Source organism: Notamacropus eugenii, chromosome 1 (assembly GCF_028372415.1).
Source record: "Notamacropus eugenii isolate mMacEug1 chromosome 1, mMacEug1.pri_v2, whole genome shotgun sequence".
Taxonomy (NCBI): domain Eukaryota; kingdom Metazoa; phylum Chordata; class Mammalia; order Diprotodontia; family Macropodidae; genus Notamacropus; species Notamacropus eugenii.
In genome coordinates, this window is record NC_092872.1 from 96,269,228 (window position 1) to 96,285,354 (window position 16,127).

General features: G+C 42.6%; 1 protein-coding gene across 2 annotated transcripts in view; it reads left to right on the forward strand.

The window, feature by feature from the left end:
• The first annotated feature begins 4,431 nt into the window (after window positions 1-4,431).
• ABCC1 (ATP binding cassette subfamily C member 1 (ABCC1 blood group)) overlaps window positions 4,432-16,127 on the forward strand; it is a 131,278-nt gene continuing 119,582 nt past the window's right edge. Inside the window, exon 1 of one of the 2 annotated variants that reach the window (XM_072610438.1) lies at window positions 4,432-4,967. In XM_072610438.1, the coding sequence (XP_072466539.1) occupies window positions 4,518-4,967 (450 nt within the window). In that variant the 5' untranslated portion in view covers window positions 4,432-4,517. The other variant, XM_072610445.1, reaches the window with a different exon arrangement.

Sequence of the window (16,127 nt, forward strand, 5' to 3'; positions counted from 1 at the left end):
TAGTTCTTGGTTTATTGTTTCCATGTTTGAAAATTTGAACTCTATAAAATCAGAGACTGCCTTTTTACCTCTTTTTGTATCTCCAGAGCTTAGCACAGTGCCTGGGACATAGTAAGCACTATATAAACATTTTATTATTATTCAGGTTGAGACATATGTTTTTGGGATGTGGCTAATTCAGGAATTTATTTTGTTTGACATTACATGATTGTAAAGGGATTTTGTTTTTCTTGCTTTCTCAGTAGAAATAGGAGAAGTGGGAGGGAGAGAAGGTAGATCTTTGAAAAAAATTAAAAAGAAAATCAAAACTAAAAACAAATAAGTATATACGTGTTTGACATACAGTGTTGCTCCTTCTACTAGATATTTTTCTTTAAAAAAATACTCTTTCAGTACTGTATTTCTGTAATGAATATTTTCCCATCAAATGTCAATACCAACAATGAGATTAGTTTTCTTGTGTTAAAAATTTTGTTACCCATGCTGTGGTTCACTGATAGACATTTAAATCCATTAATATTGTAAAGACATCCTCTTCCCTATTGTTTTGCTTCCAAGAGCACTTTCTCCATGACTGTTCTATGTCATTTCTATTTTGCCCTCTACTGCGTCTAATTTTAAAGGAATACCTTTCTTTCCAAATTTCCATTTTGAATCATCTTGATCAGATTGGCAAATCTAAAACATGCTGTTTGTTGCCTTCATAAGATATCATAGGGTATATTTAGATCTGAAAAGTACATTAGAGGTCACCACTCTTCTTCATTGGGCAATTATTCTGATATCGTCAAAATATGTGGGGCTTAGCACTTAATTTTTTTCTACCTGATTTAGGTTGTGTTTTCCTATCTGATTCATTAACTTCTTGAAGGTTAGGGTAGTGTCTTTTACTTTCTTTTGTATCTTGAAGAATACCTGACCATTCTGGGCACATGATAGGCCAAGCATTGGTAACTTTGGGGAATACATGCCAAAGGTAGGACAGGAGATATTTTCAGTGACATGCTGAAGTCCTTCTTATGTCTTATCATGGTATGGTAGTGATCTTGGGTTTTTGAAGGATCTGCCAGGAGATCATGAACACTGCCAACTTTTACCAGTGGAAAACAATGAAAACTATGGGTCTGGCAAGGAACTGTTTGTCATCCCCAAATCAGTCAAGTTGTCTCCAATAATTTATGTAGCAATTAGTAAATATTTATTAAGTGGTATCTATGTATCAGGCACTGTGCTAGGTGCTTAGGATATGAAGAAAGGCAAAATATAAAATGTGCCCTCAAGGACAATATGCAAACAAAATATATATAAACAAGCTATATATAGGATAAATGGGAAATAATCAACAGAGAAAAGGCACTAGAAATAAGGGGAATCTAACAAGGCCAAGTGGGGTTTTATTTTTTTTTTTATTTAAAATTCTTCAATTCTAAACTGTCTCTCCTCTTCTCAGCCTCTTCCACCCATCTGGAAGAGAAGAAAAACAAAACTCATTTCAAATATGTATAGTCATGCGCAACAAATTTCTGTATTTGGCATGCCACAAAAGAAAGAAAAAGAGAAAGGAAGGAAGAAAGGAAAAGGAACTATGCTTCAGGCTTCATGCTTGAGTCCTTCAACTCTTTTTTTGGAAGTGAATAACATTTTTCATAGTGAGCCCTTTGGAACTGTGGTTGGTCCTTGATCAGTTACTAAGTCTTTCAAGGTTGATTATCTTTACAATATTGTTACTTTGTAAATTGTTCTCCTGGTCCTGCTTACTTTACTTTGCACCAACTTCATACAAGTCTTCTCAAGTTTATCTGAAACCATCCCAAATGTGGAGTTTTACCTACCACCTGAAGGAAGTCAGGGAAGTCACCAAGCGGAGATGAGGATGGAGAACATTCCAGTTGTGGGGAAGACAGTGAAAAGTCCTAGTTAGGGGGTGGAATGTCTTGTTAGAGCTACAGCAAAAAGGTCAGTGTCGTTGGAATGAAGAAAGTACATGATATGTGTGGGGGATGGGGATGGGGAGTAAGCTATAAGAAGACTGGAAAGGGGGAGGCAGGTTTTGAAGGACTTTTGACACCAGACGATTTTTATATTTGATCCTGGAGGTCATAGGGAGCTACTGGAGTTAGTGACAGTCTGGAACATTATGGAGTACTCCTGTAGATGACAGATAATTGAGTATTAAAGTAAATCACCGTCACCATGGATTTCTGCAAAATTTCAAGTGAGTTTTTTTTTTTTTAATCTTCCTTTCTCCATCTATTCTCACTACCTCTAATCTCTTCTCTTAATCCACTCCCTGCCTCTCCTGGCAGCCACCAGTTAGTTACCTCATGCTTCACCCAGGCCTCATGCATCCAAATTATTCTTCTCCCCCCAATTCCTGGGGGAGATTGGCAAAACTAACTTTTGAGGGGAACAGAGGTCTGCTCTCATCTCTCTGTTAGGAAGAAGAAATCTGATGTTCAGTTTGCTGTTTTGCTTCTAGGATATGTGGTGGAGATGGAGATTTTGGGGGCTTTCCCTGACCTATGCTACCCCTTTCATTCCACTCCTCTGTTAGCATCTCTTGTACTGTTGGCTAGTATTTACAAAATTCGAAGTCTGCTAAAGCTGATTTTTATCACATTATAGGCAGTCATTCCCTCAGTCAACAAGCATTTAGTAAGCCTTCCCCATGCCAGACCCTGTACTAAGCTCTGGAGATACAAAGAAAGGCAAATGCAGAGTCCTTACCCTTAAGGAGCTAACAATCTACTCGGAGAGACCACATGGAAATACATGTTCACACAAGATACATACAGTGCAAATGGGTTGTATGGAAATCCATATCCTTTATTTCAGTCACTGTTCTCTCGCTTTGGTCTCAGTGTTGTGTGGTGCTGGCCAGGTGCCCAGAGTCTCTGTGTACACAGACTATTACCGTATTTGTTTTCCTTGCCAGAACCTCATAAGGGGAGGGAGGTGAGAGGGGGTGTTGCCATAAGCGCATAGAGAGAAGCAATAGCTCTTGGACGACTTAGGGAACTAGCAAATAAATTAAAGCAAACTTTAATAAGAACAAAAACCAAACCTGCCCATGCTGTTACCAGACTTCTTTAAAGTCACCATCACCACTTTGTCAAAGATAAAAAGTATTTTGTCAATCAGTAGCTATTCTCCTGTGATCACTGAACAGCCTTCATCCTCCCCGATTTGATCCTACATAGATGAGATTTGTACTTACATAACTCCAGGTTTTGTTTTATTTTGAAATCACATCAAGGAGAAAAATAGGGAGTAGGGAGGCAAGGAATCCATAAGATAAGTTTACTGTTTCTCATTTCTTTGTACTTGGATTCCTAGTGCCTAGCACAGAGCCTGACACAATCCAGCCACTTAATAATACTTGGGCCTTCCGGAAGAAGTGGTGTTTTAAGAGTTGTTAGTCTGAAAGGAAGAAATTAGACTAGGGGACTGACAGAGATGTAGGACCAGGAAAGGAGCCCACCTCTGCTTCATTCTGCTCTTGGTTTAAGACTGATCTGGCCTCTCATCTCCACCTATTGAATTACCCTGGCTTCCTTCAAGGCTCACCTCAAAGGCCCCTCCATTTGTTAATGAACTTCATCTTTTCTGCATATATTTTGTAAGTATATAGATCAAGGGGCTGTGTGTGTGTGTGTGTGTGTGTGTGTGTGTGTATGTTTGTGGTGAACCCTTCTGGCAGTGTGGTAAAGCCTATGGACTCCTTTTCAGAGTAATGCTTTTAAATGTATAAGATAAAATACATAGGATGTAAGCTCTTCCAGAGCAGAAAGTTGTCTTTTGTCTTTCTTTGTTTCTCTAGTGCTAAGCTCATTCTCTAATACATACTGGGTACTTAATGTGTATTAACCGATTGACAAAGGTAATCAATCATCATGAAATAGTTAACAAAATATTAAAAAAAAACCCCTCAGAAGCCACACACCCTTTATTCAGTTTGTTTACAGATAGTTGTTGGCTCATGGTCTCCATCTAGTGACTTGTGAGCTCTTTGTGTCTCTAGAGTTTAGCACGGTGCCCGGCACAGAGTAAATGTTACTGTTGTAACGTTCCCCTTTAGAACTGTAAGCTCCTTGGGGGCAGGGACTTTCTTTAACCTCTTTTTATGCCCCCGGTGCCTGGCACATAGTAAGTACTATACATAAACATTATCATTTTTGCTGCAATGGTTACTATTACTGTCTTCCCCTTTTAGAACTGTAAGCTCCTTGGGGGCAGGGACTTTCTTTAACCTCTTTTTATGCCCCCGGTGCCTGGCACATAGTAAGTACTATACATAAACATTATCATTTTTGCTGCAATGGTTACTATTACTGTCTTCCCCTTTTAGAACTGTAAGCTTCTTGGGGGCAGAGACAGTTTTTTTCCCACCCCCCAGCGCTTAGCACACCTTTATGTTTGACTGGTTTGATCCTAGATTTTCTCCCAGGTGTCTGCCCCCATTAGAATGTACAGCTCCCTAGAAGGCTGGGACTAGTGGAGTGAGTGTGTGTGTATGTATGTATGTGTGTCTGTACATGTTTTCTATGTATCCTCAGCATGTTTGTGTGTATGTACGTGTTTTCTCTGTATCCCCGGCGTGTGTGTGTCTGTGTGCGTGTCTGTGTGCGTGTGTGTACGCGTTTTCTCTGTATCCCCGGCGTGTGTGTGTGTCTGTGTGTGTCTGTGTGTGCGTGTGTGTACGCGTTTTCTCTGTATCCCCGGCGTGTGTGTGTGTCTGTGTGTGTCTGTGTGCGCGTGTGTGTGTACGCGTTTTCTCGGTATCCCCGGCCCTGGAACACGATGAACGTTTCCTCCGTGTGTCTGGCTGCTCGCTCGGCCGAGGGACCAGGGCGCTGGTTCGGGAGGGCGGCATTTGGGGCGGCCCGGGATGGGCAGGCAGAGGGCCGCCCCGCGCCCCCGCCTTCCTCAGTTTCCCTCCCCAGCCCCCACCCCCAGCGCTTCCGAAGGTGAGCGCGGACGACTGGGCGGAGCCGGGCCCCATCCCGGTGACGTGCGGGCCAACCAGGCGGCGTTGCGGCTGCCCGGGTTACCTCCCGGCCCGCCGCGGCCGCCGACGCCTCCTCCTCCTCCTCCTTCGCCTCCTCCCGGCTTTCTCCTCTCCCCTCGGAGCAGCCGCCGCCGCCTCTGACGCCTCCAGCCTCCGCACTCGCTGCCGCCGCCGGCAGCTCGGCCGCCGGTCCATCCGTCCTCCCGCCGGCCCGGCCCGGCCCCGGCCCCGGCCCCGGCCCCGGCCTGGCCACATGGCGTTCCTTCGTTTCTGCAGCGCGGACGGCTCCGACCCGCACTGGGTAGATAACGCGCGGGGTTGGGGAGAGGCCGCTCCTGGGCTGGGGAGGGCAGGGCCGGCCCGGGGCCGCCCGAACGGGACCCTGGACGCCCCGCCGGGCCAGCCCCCGGGCCGCGGGAGGGCGAGCCGGGACTTACTGGTCCGGCCCGGCAGGGCCACCTGGACTGCAGCTTCGGAACCTGGGGGAGGGGACGGCCGCGGCATCCTGCCCGGCACGCTCCGGGGGCGCCCGCCGAGCCTGCCCCCCGCTGCTCACCCCAGGCGCCGGCGGAGACTCGGCGGGTGGGAGTCTGTTTGGGGCGAATTGGGAGCCCCAGGAGAAGGGGGTGCCGGGGGTGGGGCGTCTACTTAAGTGGTGAAAATGGCTGGGCGCTGACTTCCCCATCTGCCCCTTACCCCGCCTGCCCCTTATCTCTGTCTGCCCCTTACCCCCCCCCCCCCCCCGCGCCTTACACCCCCATCTACCCCTTACTCCCATCTGCCCCTTAGCCTCCCCTCCCGTGGGACCCTCGGTGGAGAGAAGTGTAGGGAGAACTTCAGTGCCCCAGCCGCGTGACTTGAGTAGCCCACGTCCCTGGGGAGTACACGCGTGGCTTAGCTTTGAGACTGAAAAGAGCACGCGGGGGATGGGGCTTTGGGTTGTGTGGATGTGGGAGCTTGTCTGGGGGGCTCCCGGCCCGGCTCGGCTGCTGCCTTTCAGCTGAGTGAGTGGCATTGGGGGCATTTCATTAGATCCACAGAGGTACTTTTCCTTCTTGTGGTTCCATGCAAAGAAATGCACTTAGGGGATTTGGTGGAAAGTTTGGGGTTGATTCTGACTCCTCCCTCCAAGTCAGGGAATGAATTTATTGTGGGCCCCCATTGGAAGTCACAAAGCGTGACCGAGCTCTGCTGTGTGTTGTCCTTTCTTTGTGCCACTGGGGGAAACCACTAGAAGGGACCACTAGGCAGGAGGTCGGGTTCCCCACTGCTGATGCTCTGGGCTCAGTAGCCGGGGAAGTCAGAAACAAAACAAAACACTGTAACAGTAAAAAATGAATCCCGTGGTAGTTTGGTGCAGGAGGTTTTTGAGGAGGCATCTCCAGGAGTGAGGGACCTGAGAACACATAATCAGGATGCTCCAAGGAGGATCCGTGTTAACTCACATTATTACCTTTCCTTAGTTGAGAGTTACTTTCACCATGGCAAACATTGTTTCCTCCTCTGTCTTGAATTAGGGAGTTAGACTTAACAGAAGCTTGGTTACAATGTAAGTTCTCTGACCACATCTGGACTGGAAACTATGTGGGGTCTTTAACGAGGGATTGTTAGGGGGAGGGGAAGAAATTCCTTGTAATCCAGAAGTGGGTAATGGGAGGTCCAACACCCTAAATGCATTCTTTTCATTGTTTTCCTTGCTTCTCTGCATCATAAACTGCATTCAGGTTGTTTGTGTAATTCCTCCCGTTGCCTCAGTAGTACTAGAGGTGCCCGCTCAGTATGGCAGAGCTGAAATGAGCCACTTGTCCTGTTTTCGGTTCACTGGAATATGATATTTAGTCTAGTCTGGAAATATTTAAGATCCTTTAGAGAGATTTAGCAACACAATTTCTACAATGACCAAATGAGATAATATTTTTACAAGACACGTAGCGCAGTGCCTGGCACATAGCAATCCCTGTATAAATGCTTATTCCCTTCCCCTCCCTTTCTCTACAAGGGCCAACTGTAGCAGTCAGGTTGTTGTAGTGGAACTGTTTTGGTTCAAATCCTGTCTCAGGCACTTTTATTACCTAGGTAATCAACCTCTCTGAGCCTGTTTTCTTATCTGTAGAATTCAACTCATCATGGCAGTACCTTTGTTAACCTCCCAACTGTGATTGTGAGGAGCAGCTAGGGGCAGGAGTAAGGAGGACCTGAATTCAAATCTCACCTTAGACACTTGACACTCACTTGCTGTGTGACCTTGGGCAAGTCACTTAAACCCAATTGCCTCATCCTGAGTCATCTCCAGTCATCCTGATGAATCTGGTCACTGGATTCAGATGGCTCTGGAGGAGAAGTGAGACTGGTGACCTTGCACAACAGCCCTCCCTCACTCAAAACAAAATCAAGTGCAAATCATGTCATCATTTCTCTGATGGCATGGTCTTCTTGGGCATCGAAGGATGAACACACATATGATTGAGGATCAAGTGAGACAATGTTTATAAAGCCTTTTGTAAACCCAAAAGCCATAGGTATGTGCCTAATAAATTATTATTACCAGTGGAACTGCTTTAGTGGGAGTTGAGGAGAAAGGTTGAGGCTTTTTCTTCCATTTGTCATCTTACCATTTGTGGCACATAGTTCTGTCAGAATTCATTTGGCTTTGTCAAATTGCTAGTTACCTTGAAATGATGGCAGTTTGTTTTTTCCTAAGTTAATGGAAAATTAGTAAATGATCCTTAGGAGACCACATATTTTCTAGGAAAAGGCTGCTGTTTGCTAATATTTTTCCCTTGAAAATTGTTATGTGGTGATCTTACCAGTTGCCTTAATTCAGGAAAACTCACTCAGGAAGAATCTAAATCTGCCAATTTAATTGTGCCTTTCTGAAATTTTCTGCCATACCTTTCTAGCCAGGTAAATAATAGTCACCAAAGGGCCTCTCCTTAGTTACTAACTGGTCTTTTCTTGCCTGCTAAGAGAGTCATGGCAAACCAGGCCAGTGTGTCACTCCTTTTCTAAAATGCCCTAGTGAATGAGTGGGTGGGGAAGAAGGAAAGCAGGAAAGAAGGCATTAATAAACACCGTAGACAGTTGCATGAGAATAGATGAGAGGACTCCCTGGACATACCTAACCTGCATGCCAATAACATCCAAGCACTAATAAGGCCCTAGTCTAATAGTATGCTGCCCTTCTTATGGGAAGATGGTGTAATTTGTGTTAATCTGATTTCCTCTGTGGTATATTTTTTCCTGGTGGTGGAGACAGGTTGCATTGAGCCATCTGTACTCAGGACAAAGGCCTCCTTGCCATTAAGACCTTACATTTTTTTGTAAGACAGCAGTCTAGGTCCTGGAGGGTGTTGGCTAGAGTTAGATGCCTTACCGTTGTGAGGGAATGGAGGCATTTCCTGGCCTTTAGGTAAATCACATCTGTTATAATGGCTTCCCTTTAGCCAACTGACCATAGATCTGAAATAGGAATCCGAAAAAGACTAATGTATATTTGTTATTAGCAATAATTGTTGTTCACTTCTTTCATTTGTGTCCTGACTCATTGTGACCCCATTGGGTTTTTCTTTTTTTTTCTTTGTTAGTAATTAATTTGTTTTTAATTTTCAACAATCACTTCCATAAGTTTTAAATTTTTCTCCCCTTCTCTCCCCACTCCCTTCCCACAACAGCATGCAATCTTATATGGGTTCTACACATACATTATTATTAAACACATTTTCCCATTAGACATGTTGCATAGAAGAATTAAAACGAATGGGAGAAACCATGAGAAAAACCAAACCAAAACAAAACATAACAAAATAGAAAATAGTCTACTTCATTCTGAGTTCCAACTCTATAGTTCTTTCCCTGGATGTGGGTGATCCATTGGGCTTTTCTTGGCAAAGATGCTGGAGTGGTTTGCCATTTCCTTTTCCAGGTCATTTTACAGATGAGGAAATTAAGGCAAACAGAGTTAAGTGACTTGCCCAGAGTCACACAGCTAACAAGTGTCTAAGGCCACATTTGAACTCAGATCTTCCTGACTCCAAATCTGGTGCTCTATCCACTGTGCCACCTGGCTGCCCTAAACACAATAACTATACAACAACCCTGAGAGGTATTATCTGCATTTTACAGATGAGGAAACTGAGGCTCCTCAAGGTTAAATGACTTACTTATTGAACCTTAAGAAGTAGCCCTAATGACTGATTGAGTTCTATTATAAAACCTGATTCTTTTTGGTGGATCATAGATTTAAAAACAGAAGAGTTCTCAGAAGTCATGTAGTTCATCTTCATTTTCAAATGAGGAAACTGAGACCCAGAGAAATGAACTGCCCGAGGTTATATACTTAAACGGCAACGTTCAGGATTTGAGTCCTTTGACTTAAATCCACTAGTCTTTTTCACTTTACCATAGAACAACTTTTTTTTTTTTAAGTTGAAGGAAAACAACCATGTTCTTCATCTACTCTATTTTTTCCTCCCTTCTTGGTGAGTCTGAGATGAGAAAGGGAGAGGAGAAATATGACCCAGCGAACGAAGGCCTCAGGTTTATAAAGTGCTAAACAAGCTTTTCCATTGACTGTCTGCCTTCTTGGTTTTGGTTAAGTCAATAAACTTCTTGAATGATCAAATTAAGAGCTTTGAGAACCTGGCTTAAGTGGGATATTATTACCATTGAAGTGGCAATCAAAACCACAGAGAGGGTTAAGAAATTTCTAATAAGGTGTAACCTCTCAAGATTGGAACTTCTACACAAATTTTTCTACTGTCCTTGCTTTCTTGTTCTGGAAGAATGATGTTTTCCTTGGAATACATTGGCATGAAGTTATTTTAAACAATTTGACTTGTTGAATTTCAGGTCTCTAAAACAATTTCCTTTATTTTTCTCTTTCCCTTTCCTTCTTCTGTATTCTTCCCACCTCCTCTTTCTTCTGGGCCTTGTGGATGGACACTCCAGACCATAGTTAACTACAATCTTGGTCGAACTTCTCTTGAAAAAGGTGACTTTTTTTTTTCAGTAGTTGAGCAATAAGTTTGGTATTTCCATCCCAAGAGGTCTTATATACTTTTCTTCCATATTTCCTCAGTTCCTGGTGGTTAAGATAATTTGGGATGGTTGAGGGCTAACATGGCGATGATGAATGGGTGAAGAACATTCTTGTATCACTTACATTCCAGTTTTTACTTTCAAAGGAAGAACTTGTAGGCCACGGATTCCTAACCTGTAGTGTATGAAGTTGTATGTGTGTTTAAATTTTTTTTTGATAACTGTATTTCAATAGAATTGATTTACTTGGTAATCCTATATATTTTATTTCATGCATTTAAAGGTATTATTATTCTTTTGAGAAGGGATCCATGAGTCAGATTGCCAGAGGGGTCCATGACACAGAAGAGGTTAAGAATCCTTGTTCTAGGCCAACTATGGATATTAATCTAATCCATTTCAGTCCAGGAGCATTTATTAAATTCCTTTTCTGGGCAAGGCACTGTGTTAGGATAAAAAGATAACTAGTCCCTCAAAGTAGCTTACATTCTGCTGGAATGGGCCCCCAGATAGCCAGGAATATCAGTAGAGGGAATTTCCTTACATGGAATTTTCCTCTGCCAATTAAATCCCAGGCCTGGCCCCTCTTTCTTAATATTATGTTATATTAGATGCTATAATGTAGTGAGTTTTGTGATCTACAATGAGGGTAACAGCAACAACTTTACGTAGTACTTGAAGCTTACAAAATACTTTTCTCGCAAGAGCCTTGCCAGGTGAGTAGCACAAGTATTAATCTCTCCTTTTAAGATTTTGAGAGGTTAAGTGAATTGCCCGTAGTCACAGAATTAGTGTTGGACTGTACAGTGTGTTCACAGTCAGGATTCTGATCTAGGCCTCTTGGGTTCTTCCTACTGTATCACTACCCATCTCTTTTGTCTAGCGATGATTGCAAATGTTGCTCCAGCCTTGTAGAACTGTATCATTGACTTAGATGGATACAGATTTGGAGACAGAAGGATGGACACTGACTGTAAATCTTCCTGTCTGATTGAAATATTCTCAAGTGTATAATATAATCTGTGGTCTGGCTCTGGAAGCAGCATTGAATTTTCAGTATAGGCTTTCATGCTTCCTGAGACCCCCTTCATTACCAGATTATAATAGCTCATAAAACCCCAGCATATAAAAGCTTCCCTCAAGCATTTGGCAGAATAAATTGTGTTTTTACAAAATGGCCTGATGGTAAGCATAAAGTTCTGAGAACCTTCGGTGGAAGTATAAGCCTTCCCAACAGGAAACATCCCATCTTTGAAGGAAAAATTAGAGTGGCATTGGCCCCTGGGGTCCTTTCCCACCCACATATTGTCTTGTAGACCAGTGGTGCATGGTCACGTGTGGCTCACGAATCCCCAATGGACTCAGCACTCTTCACTTCCAGCTACCAGCGGCTGTTCCTGGTGGGAAGTGGAGGTGACCTGTTCCTGGGGTGTGGGCTAATCCTCTTCCTCTTCTTCCTTTACCCTTCCTGACTGGTTCTGGTACCCCTTTTTTAATGGCTTGGAAGGCCTAATTTTAATTGGCTGCTTTGAGGTCATCTACCTGGTTTTTAATAGCAAATGGAATAAAACTCTCAGTAGCTGAAGAAATGACTTGTGGCAGCTTTCCCATAATAATATCTTTTCCTTTTGAAGTGCTCAGATCTTAACTAGCTATGTGACCCTAGGGCAAGTCAGTGTCCTCTGCCTGCCTCAGTTTCCTTGTCTGTAAGGTGGGGATAATAATAGCCCCTACCACCCAGGGCTGTTGTGAGGATCAAATGAGAAAATAATTGTAAAGAGCTTTTTAAATCTTAAAGAACTATAGAAATGCTGCTACTATACATAAACCCATTTCAAAAACCATAAACCCATTTAAAAAAAACTATTTTCAGTTCCAAATTCTCTTCCTTCCCCCACACCTCCCCTACCCATTGAAAAGGCAAGAAACACAATACTCATTCTACATATGAAGTCATGCAAAACATTTTCACATTAACCATGTTGCAGGAAAGAAAAGAAAGAAAAATGTTCCAACGTACTCAGAATTCATCAGTTCTCTATTTGGAGATGGATAATAATTTATTTCAGAATACTTTGGAATTGTTGTGACATATAAACCAATTTTCCTGACCAAGATCTGCAAATTTATTTTAATTTTTTGCGAGTTCCTCCCCAAGTGGGCTCAGAATAAAAACTATTTAAAAAAAAATTTTAGTTCTTGGATACTTCACTTTAATTAGACTTTTCAGAGAATGGTTGGGAAACTTTGAAGTTTAAATTTGATCTAAGGGTCCCTGTGCATTAACTCTGAATTCTCTTGGCTAGTTCCAGTCTAGGATTTTGCAGGGGAATTTGGACCAGTCCTGCTTAATGAACCTGTAGGTGCTGAAAGAGGATAAGAGGTTTAGACCTGACAGGATCAAGAAAACCTGAGTTCTAGTACAGCCTCAGACACTTACTTCCTAGCTGTATGACCCTGGACAAGTCAAACTATCTGCCTCAGTCTCCTCTTCTGTAAAATGGGGATAATATATAGCACCTACTTCCTAGGGTTTTTGTGAGACTCATGAGATCATATTTGTAAAGTGTTTTTCAAACCTTTCAGACCTCACTTGTTTTCCTTCTTATCTTCCTCTGGGACTTATTGATATCTTATATTAAGTCCTGTTTGTCTTTGTCCAAAGCAGAATAGTGGAAAGGGCACTGGAGAGAGTCGGGACATCAGAGTTCTGGCCCAGGCAAGGACACTTAGGCCCTTGGGCAAGCAATTCCCATAGTCTCTTTTGGCATTGGTTTCCTTTTCTGTAAACTAAAGATAATAGTAACTTGTCTTACTTATTTTTCTTTTATCCTTTCTCATTGGGGTGGGGTGGGGGAGATGAGGTAGGAGAGAGAGAAGATGAATGCTTGTTAATTGAAAAAAGTTAATGACAAAATAATGCTCTGCCCTCACCTCACTGGACTAAATGTATTTGGAAATGCTTAACGCTACGTAATAATATGGCATCGTCTAATAGCACCATATTACCAGAAAGAGGGTACTGCCCTTTTCAGGTGAAGTAGTGGGACAACCTAATCCTACTTTCTCGCTTTATAGAGAGGAAACTGAGGCTCATAGGGGTTATGTGACTTACCTACGACAGAGAACTCACATTACTCAATAAACATGGATAGAGCATCCTTCTATGTACGCTGTATTCTCTGGTAGTGAATGACTCTAAAGAACAGTTTTGGCTCTTGTGGAATTTTACAGGTCTAATGGGGGTGGGGGAAGGGAAAGGCACATGCAGTAAATTATAATACAAAATAAGATGTGGAAATACCCTAGAGCTTAGACCCAGATCTCTAGACTACAATGACTTTACCATTCTATTTGATTAATGTCTTTTTGGACCTGTCTCAATTTCTTAGCCACTCTCTTCCCCCCTCTTGGCTCAAAGCTGCATGTGAAAATGTTATATTGAAGTAACTGTCCCTTGTCAGCTTTTCACAAAATTCTAACCCCATTTGTCCCACTGTAATCCAGCATCCCCTTAGCCCTTAGTCAAGATTTTGTTTTTATTTTTCCCATAGTAAATACTGTTGATTGAGTAATCACAGTGACTTTGCAGAGATGTAAGAACATTTCCTTCTTAACAGAGCTCAACTTTTTGGTCCAACAGGTTACACTCTTTAATTTTGTAAATTCAGCTGCCTCTCATTCTCCAGACGGTGTTATTATCAAAATGACAATCTTACACAATTGAGAACAGGATGGATGTTATCCCTGTGCCCTTCTGGGGTGAAAAGTCCGAGCTGGGGTAGCATGTGGGTGTGGAAGTTATGGTGGCAGCTGATGGTGGGTGGGGGTTTCCACCCAATTGAACAAATTCCACTCTAAAGGATTTCCAGTCCTCAGGTTTCTGTTGATTATGGACCTCTGCCTGCATTTGGCTCTCCTGCCCTTTAAAAAAATAAAGAAACAAAATGTCATATTGGATTTGTAAGTGCTCATAGGAACCGGCAGAACTTAAGAGATCGTCCACTGTAGGTCTTTTGTTTGGCTGTCTGGTCACAGTAATGTCTTAAAATGCAGAAAACAAAGTATACACCATTATACAGCAAATCGATAACGTTGAAATGCCACTGTCAAAAGAGTTAAAAAAAAACAAATGAAACTCAGAAGGTTCACAGACCTCAGGTTAAGAATCCCTGATTTAGTCCAATTCCCATCATTTTACAGCTGAGGAAACTTGGGACCATACAAGTACTAAGTGACACATCCCAGATTCTTTCAGGTTTCCTGACTGTGAAGTCAGTGCTTTCCCCTTCTTTCCCCTATTATACCATCTTTTCTAATTACTACACCATAGTCTTCATTGTTATTTTTTAGAGAGAAATTTCTACTTCTTGTGTCCTTTTACAGTTTCTTAAAATTGGGGGGAGGAGAGGTATGCTGGTCCAGGTGAAAAGCATTTGGTGGGAGAGAGGAAGAAGGTGACCTGGTGGTTATAATTAGGTTGGATTAACTAAAGCCTTTGAGAAATCCCCTTCCCCAAGATCATTAATAAAATTACTCCTGGATAAGAGGAAAAGCCATGCCATAGGTTAGAATCTGTTGAAGGACTAGAGTGTAATTTAATGAGGGTGAATGATCTGGCCATTTGATTAATGGATCTTCCCCTGTTTCCTTTTTCCTCCAAATAAAGCTTCTGAACAAGCCACTGCATGCTTTCCTCTGATTGTCAAGATTGAGAATAGTTGCAGGTTATAGCTTTTAGCCAGACTGAATGACTAGGGTTGGAGTTGGGGGCGGTGTGTATATCCTGGAGAGATGCGTTAGTTTTTACACAAGTTGGACACGTCTCCAGTTTTGATTGTCTTGTAACTCATTTTGGGGGAGAAATAGCCATTGGCAGAGGGAAGTGTAGGAGATGGAGAAGTGAGGATGGTTCAGAAGAATGCTGTTATGATTTGCCTAGCTCTGATTTGCTGGGCCCTGGTAAGCCCAAGATGACATGGAAGGCCTTAGCAGAATTGGGGTCACAGCCTAGATCTCTTGTCTCTAGGTCACTCAAGGTTCTTTAGGCTTGGACTTGCATAGGAGTTAGGGAGGAGAGCTTGGGTAAAATGAACAATAGGCATTTATGTCAGGTTTAAGGGATGAACTGGAGCAATTGGCTGGAAAAAGCAATTAGTAAATTCCTTAATTAGGTCCTGTTGGTAGTTCTGTTGTAAGGATAATCCTTTCATTAGCTTAATCTGTGAAAATAGGGCTGAGACCCCATTTTATATTTAACAACCACTGACCCATACCTGTGAAATTCAGGTTATCCTTTACTGAAAGGAAGAGGTGACTGAATGAGCTAAGAAATCATGACTGAATGGGATTTATAGACCTTGGAGTATACACTGTAAAATGGGGGACTCTAATCTGCACAGCTCCAGTATTTAGCTCAGTCCCTAGCACGTAGTAAGCCCTCACAAATGCTTATTGACCGACTTCCTTTTTAAGTATATATTCTTAAAGTGTGTGTATATACACACGTACATATATGTATATGTATTATATACACACACACAAATCTATGTATATATATATATATACATATATACACATGCACATATGTGTCTGTATGTATGTGTATGTGTCTCTGTCTACCCATCTGTCTGTTTTCTGGAGTCCTAGGAAAACAAGATGCTTTCCATGTTGGAAAGAATGTAGACTAGGGGTCCTGCTTGGCTTTGCTTCTGACTTGAGGAGCGATTTGAGGGCAGTCCTTTAACCTTTCTTAGTTTCAGTCACTGATGAGGATGAGGGTGACTGGAATACCTCTAATTTTCCGAATGCCTTGCCCTTTTTGAAGGGTCTTCTTATGCATTTGATCCTTAAACTGCCCTGTAAGAATACAAGAATCTCCAAAAGAATGGGAAATAAGACAAAGAATTTTATAAATCCAAAGTGTTGAAGTTTCTCCATCCACTTGCTGGACTCAAATGGGATGGGGGTAGGGAGGGAAACTCTCAGAGGTTGACCGAGGTCAGTGAAGTAGATGTTTTCCTTCTGCCAAAGCCAGATTCAAGTGTGTGATTCAGCACATTGTGCTCCCTGTGCCTAGGGT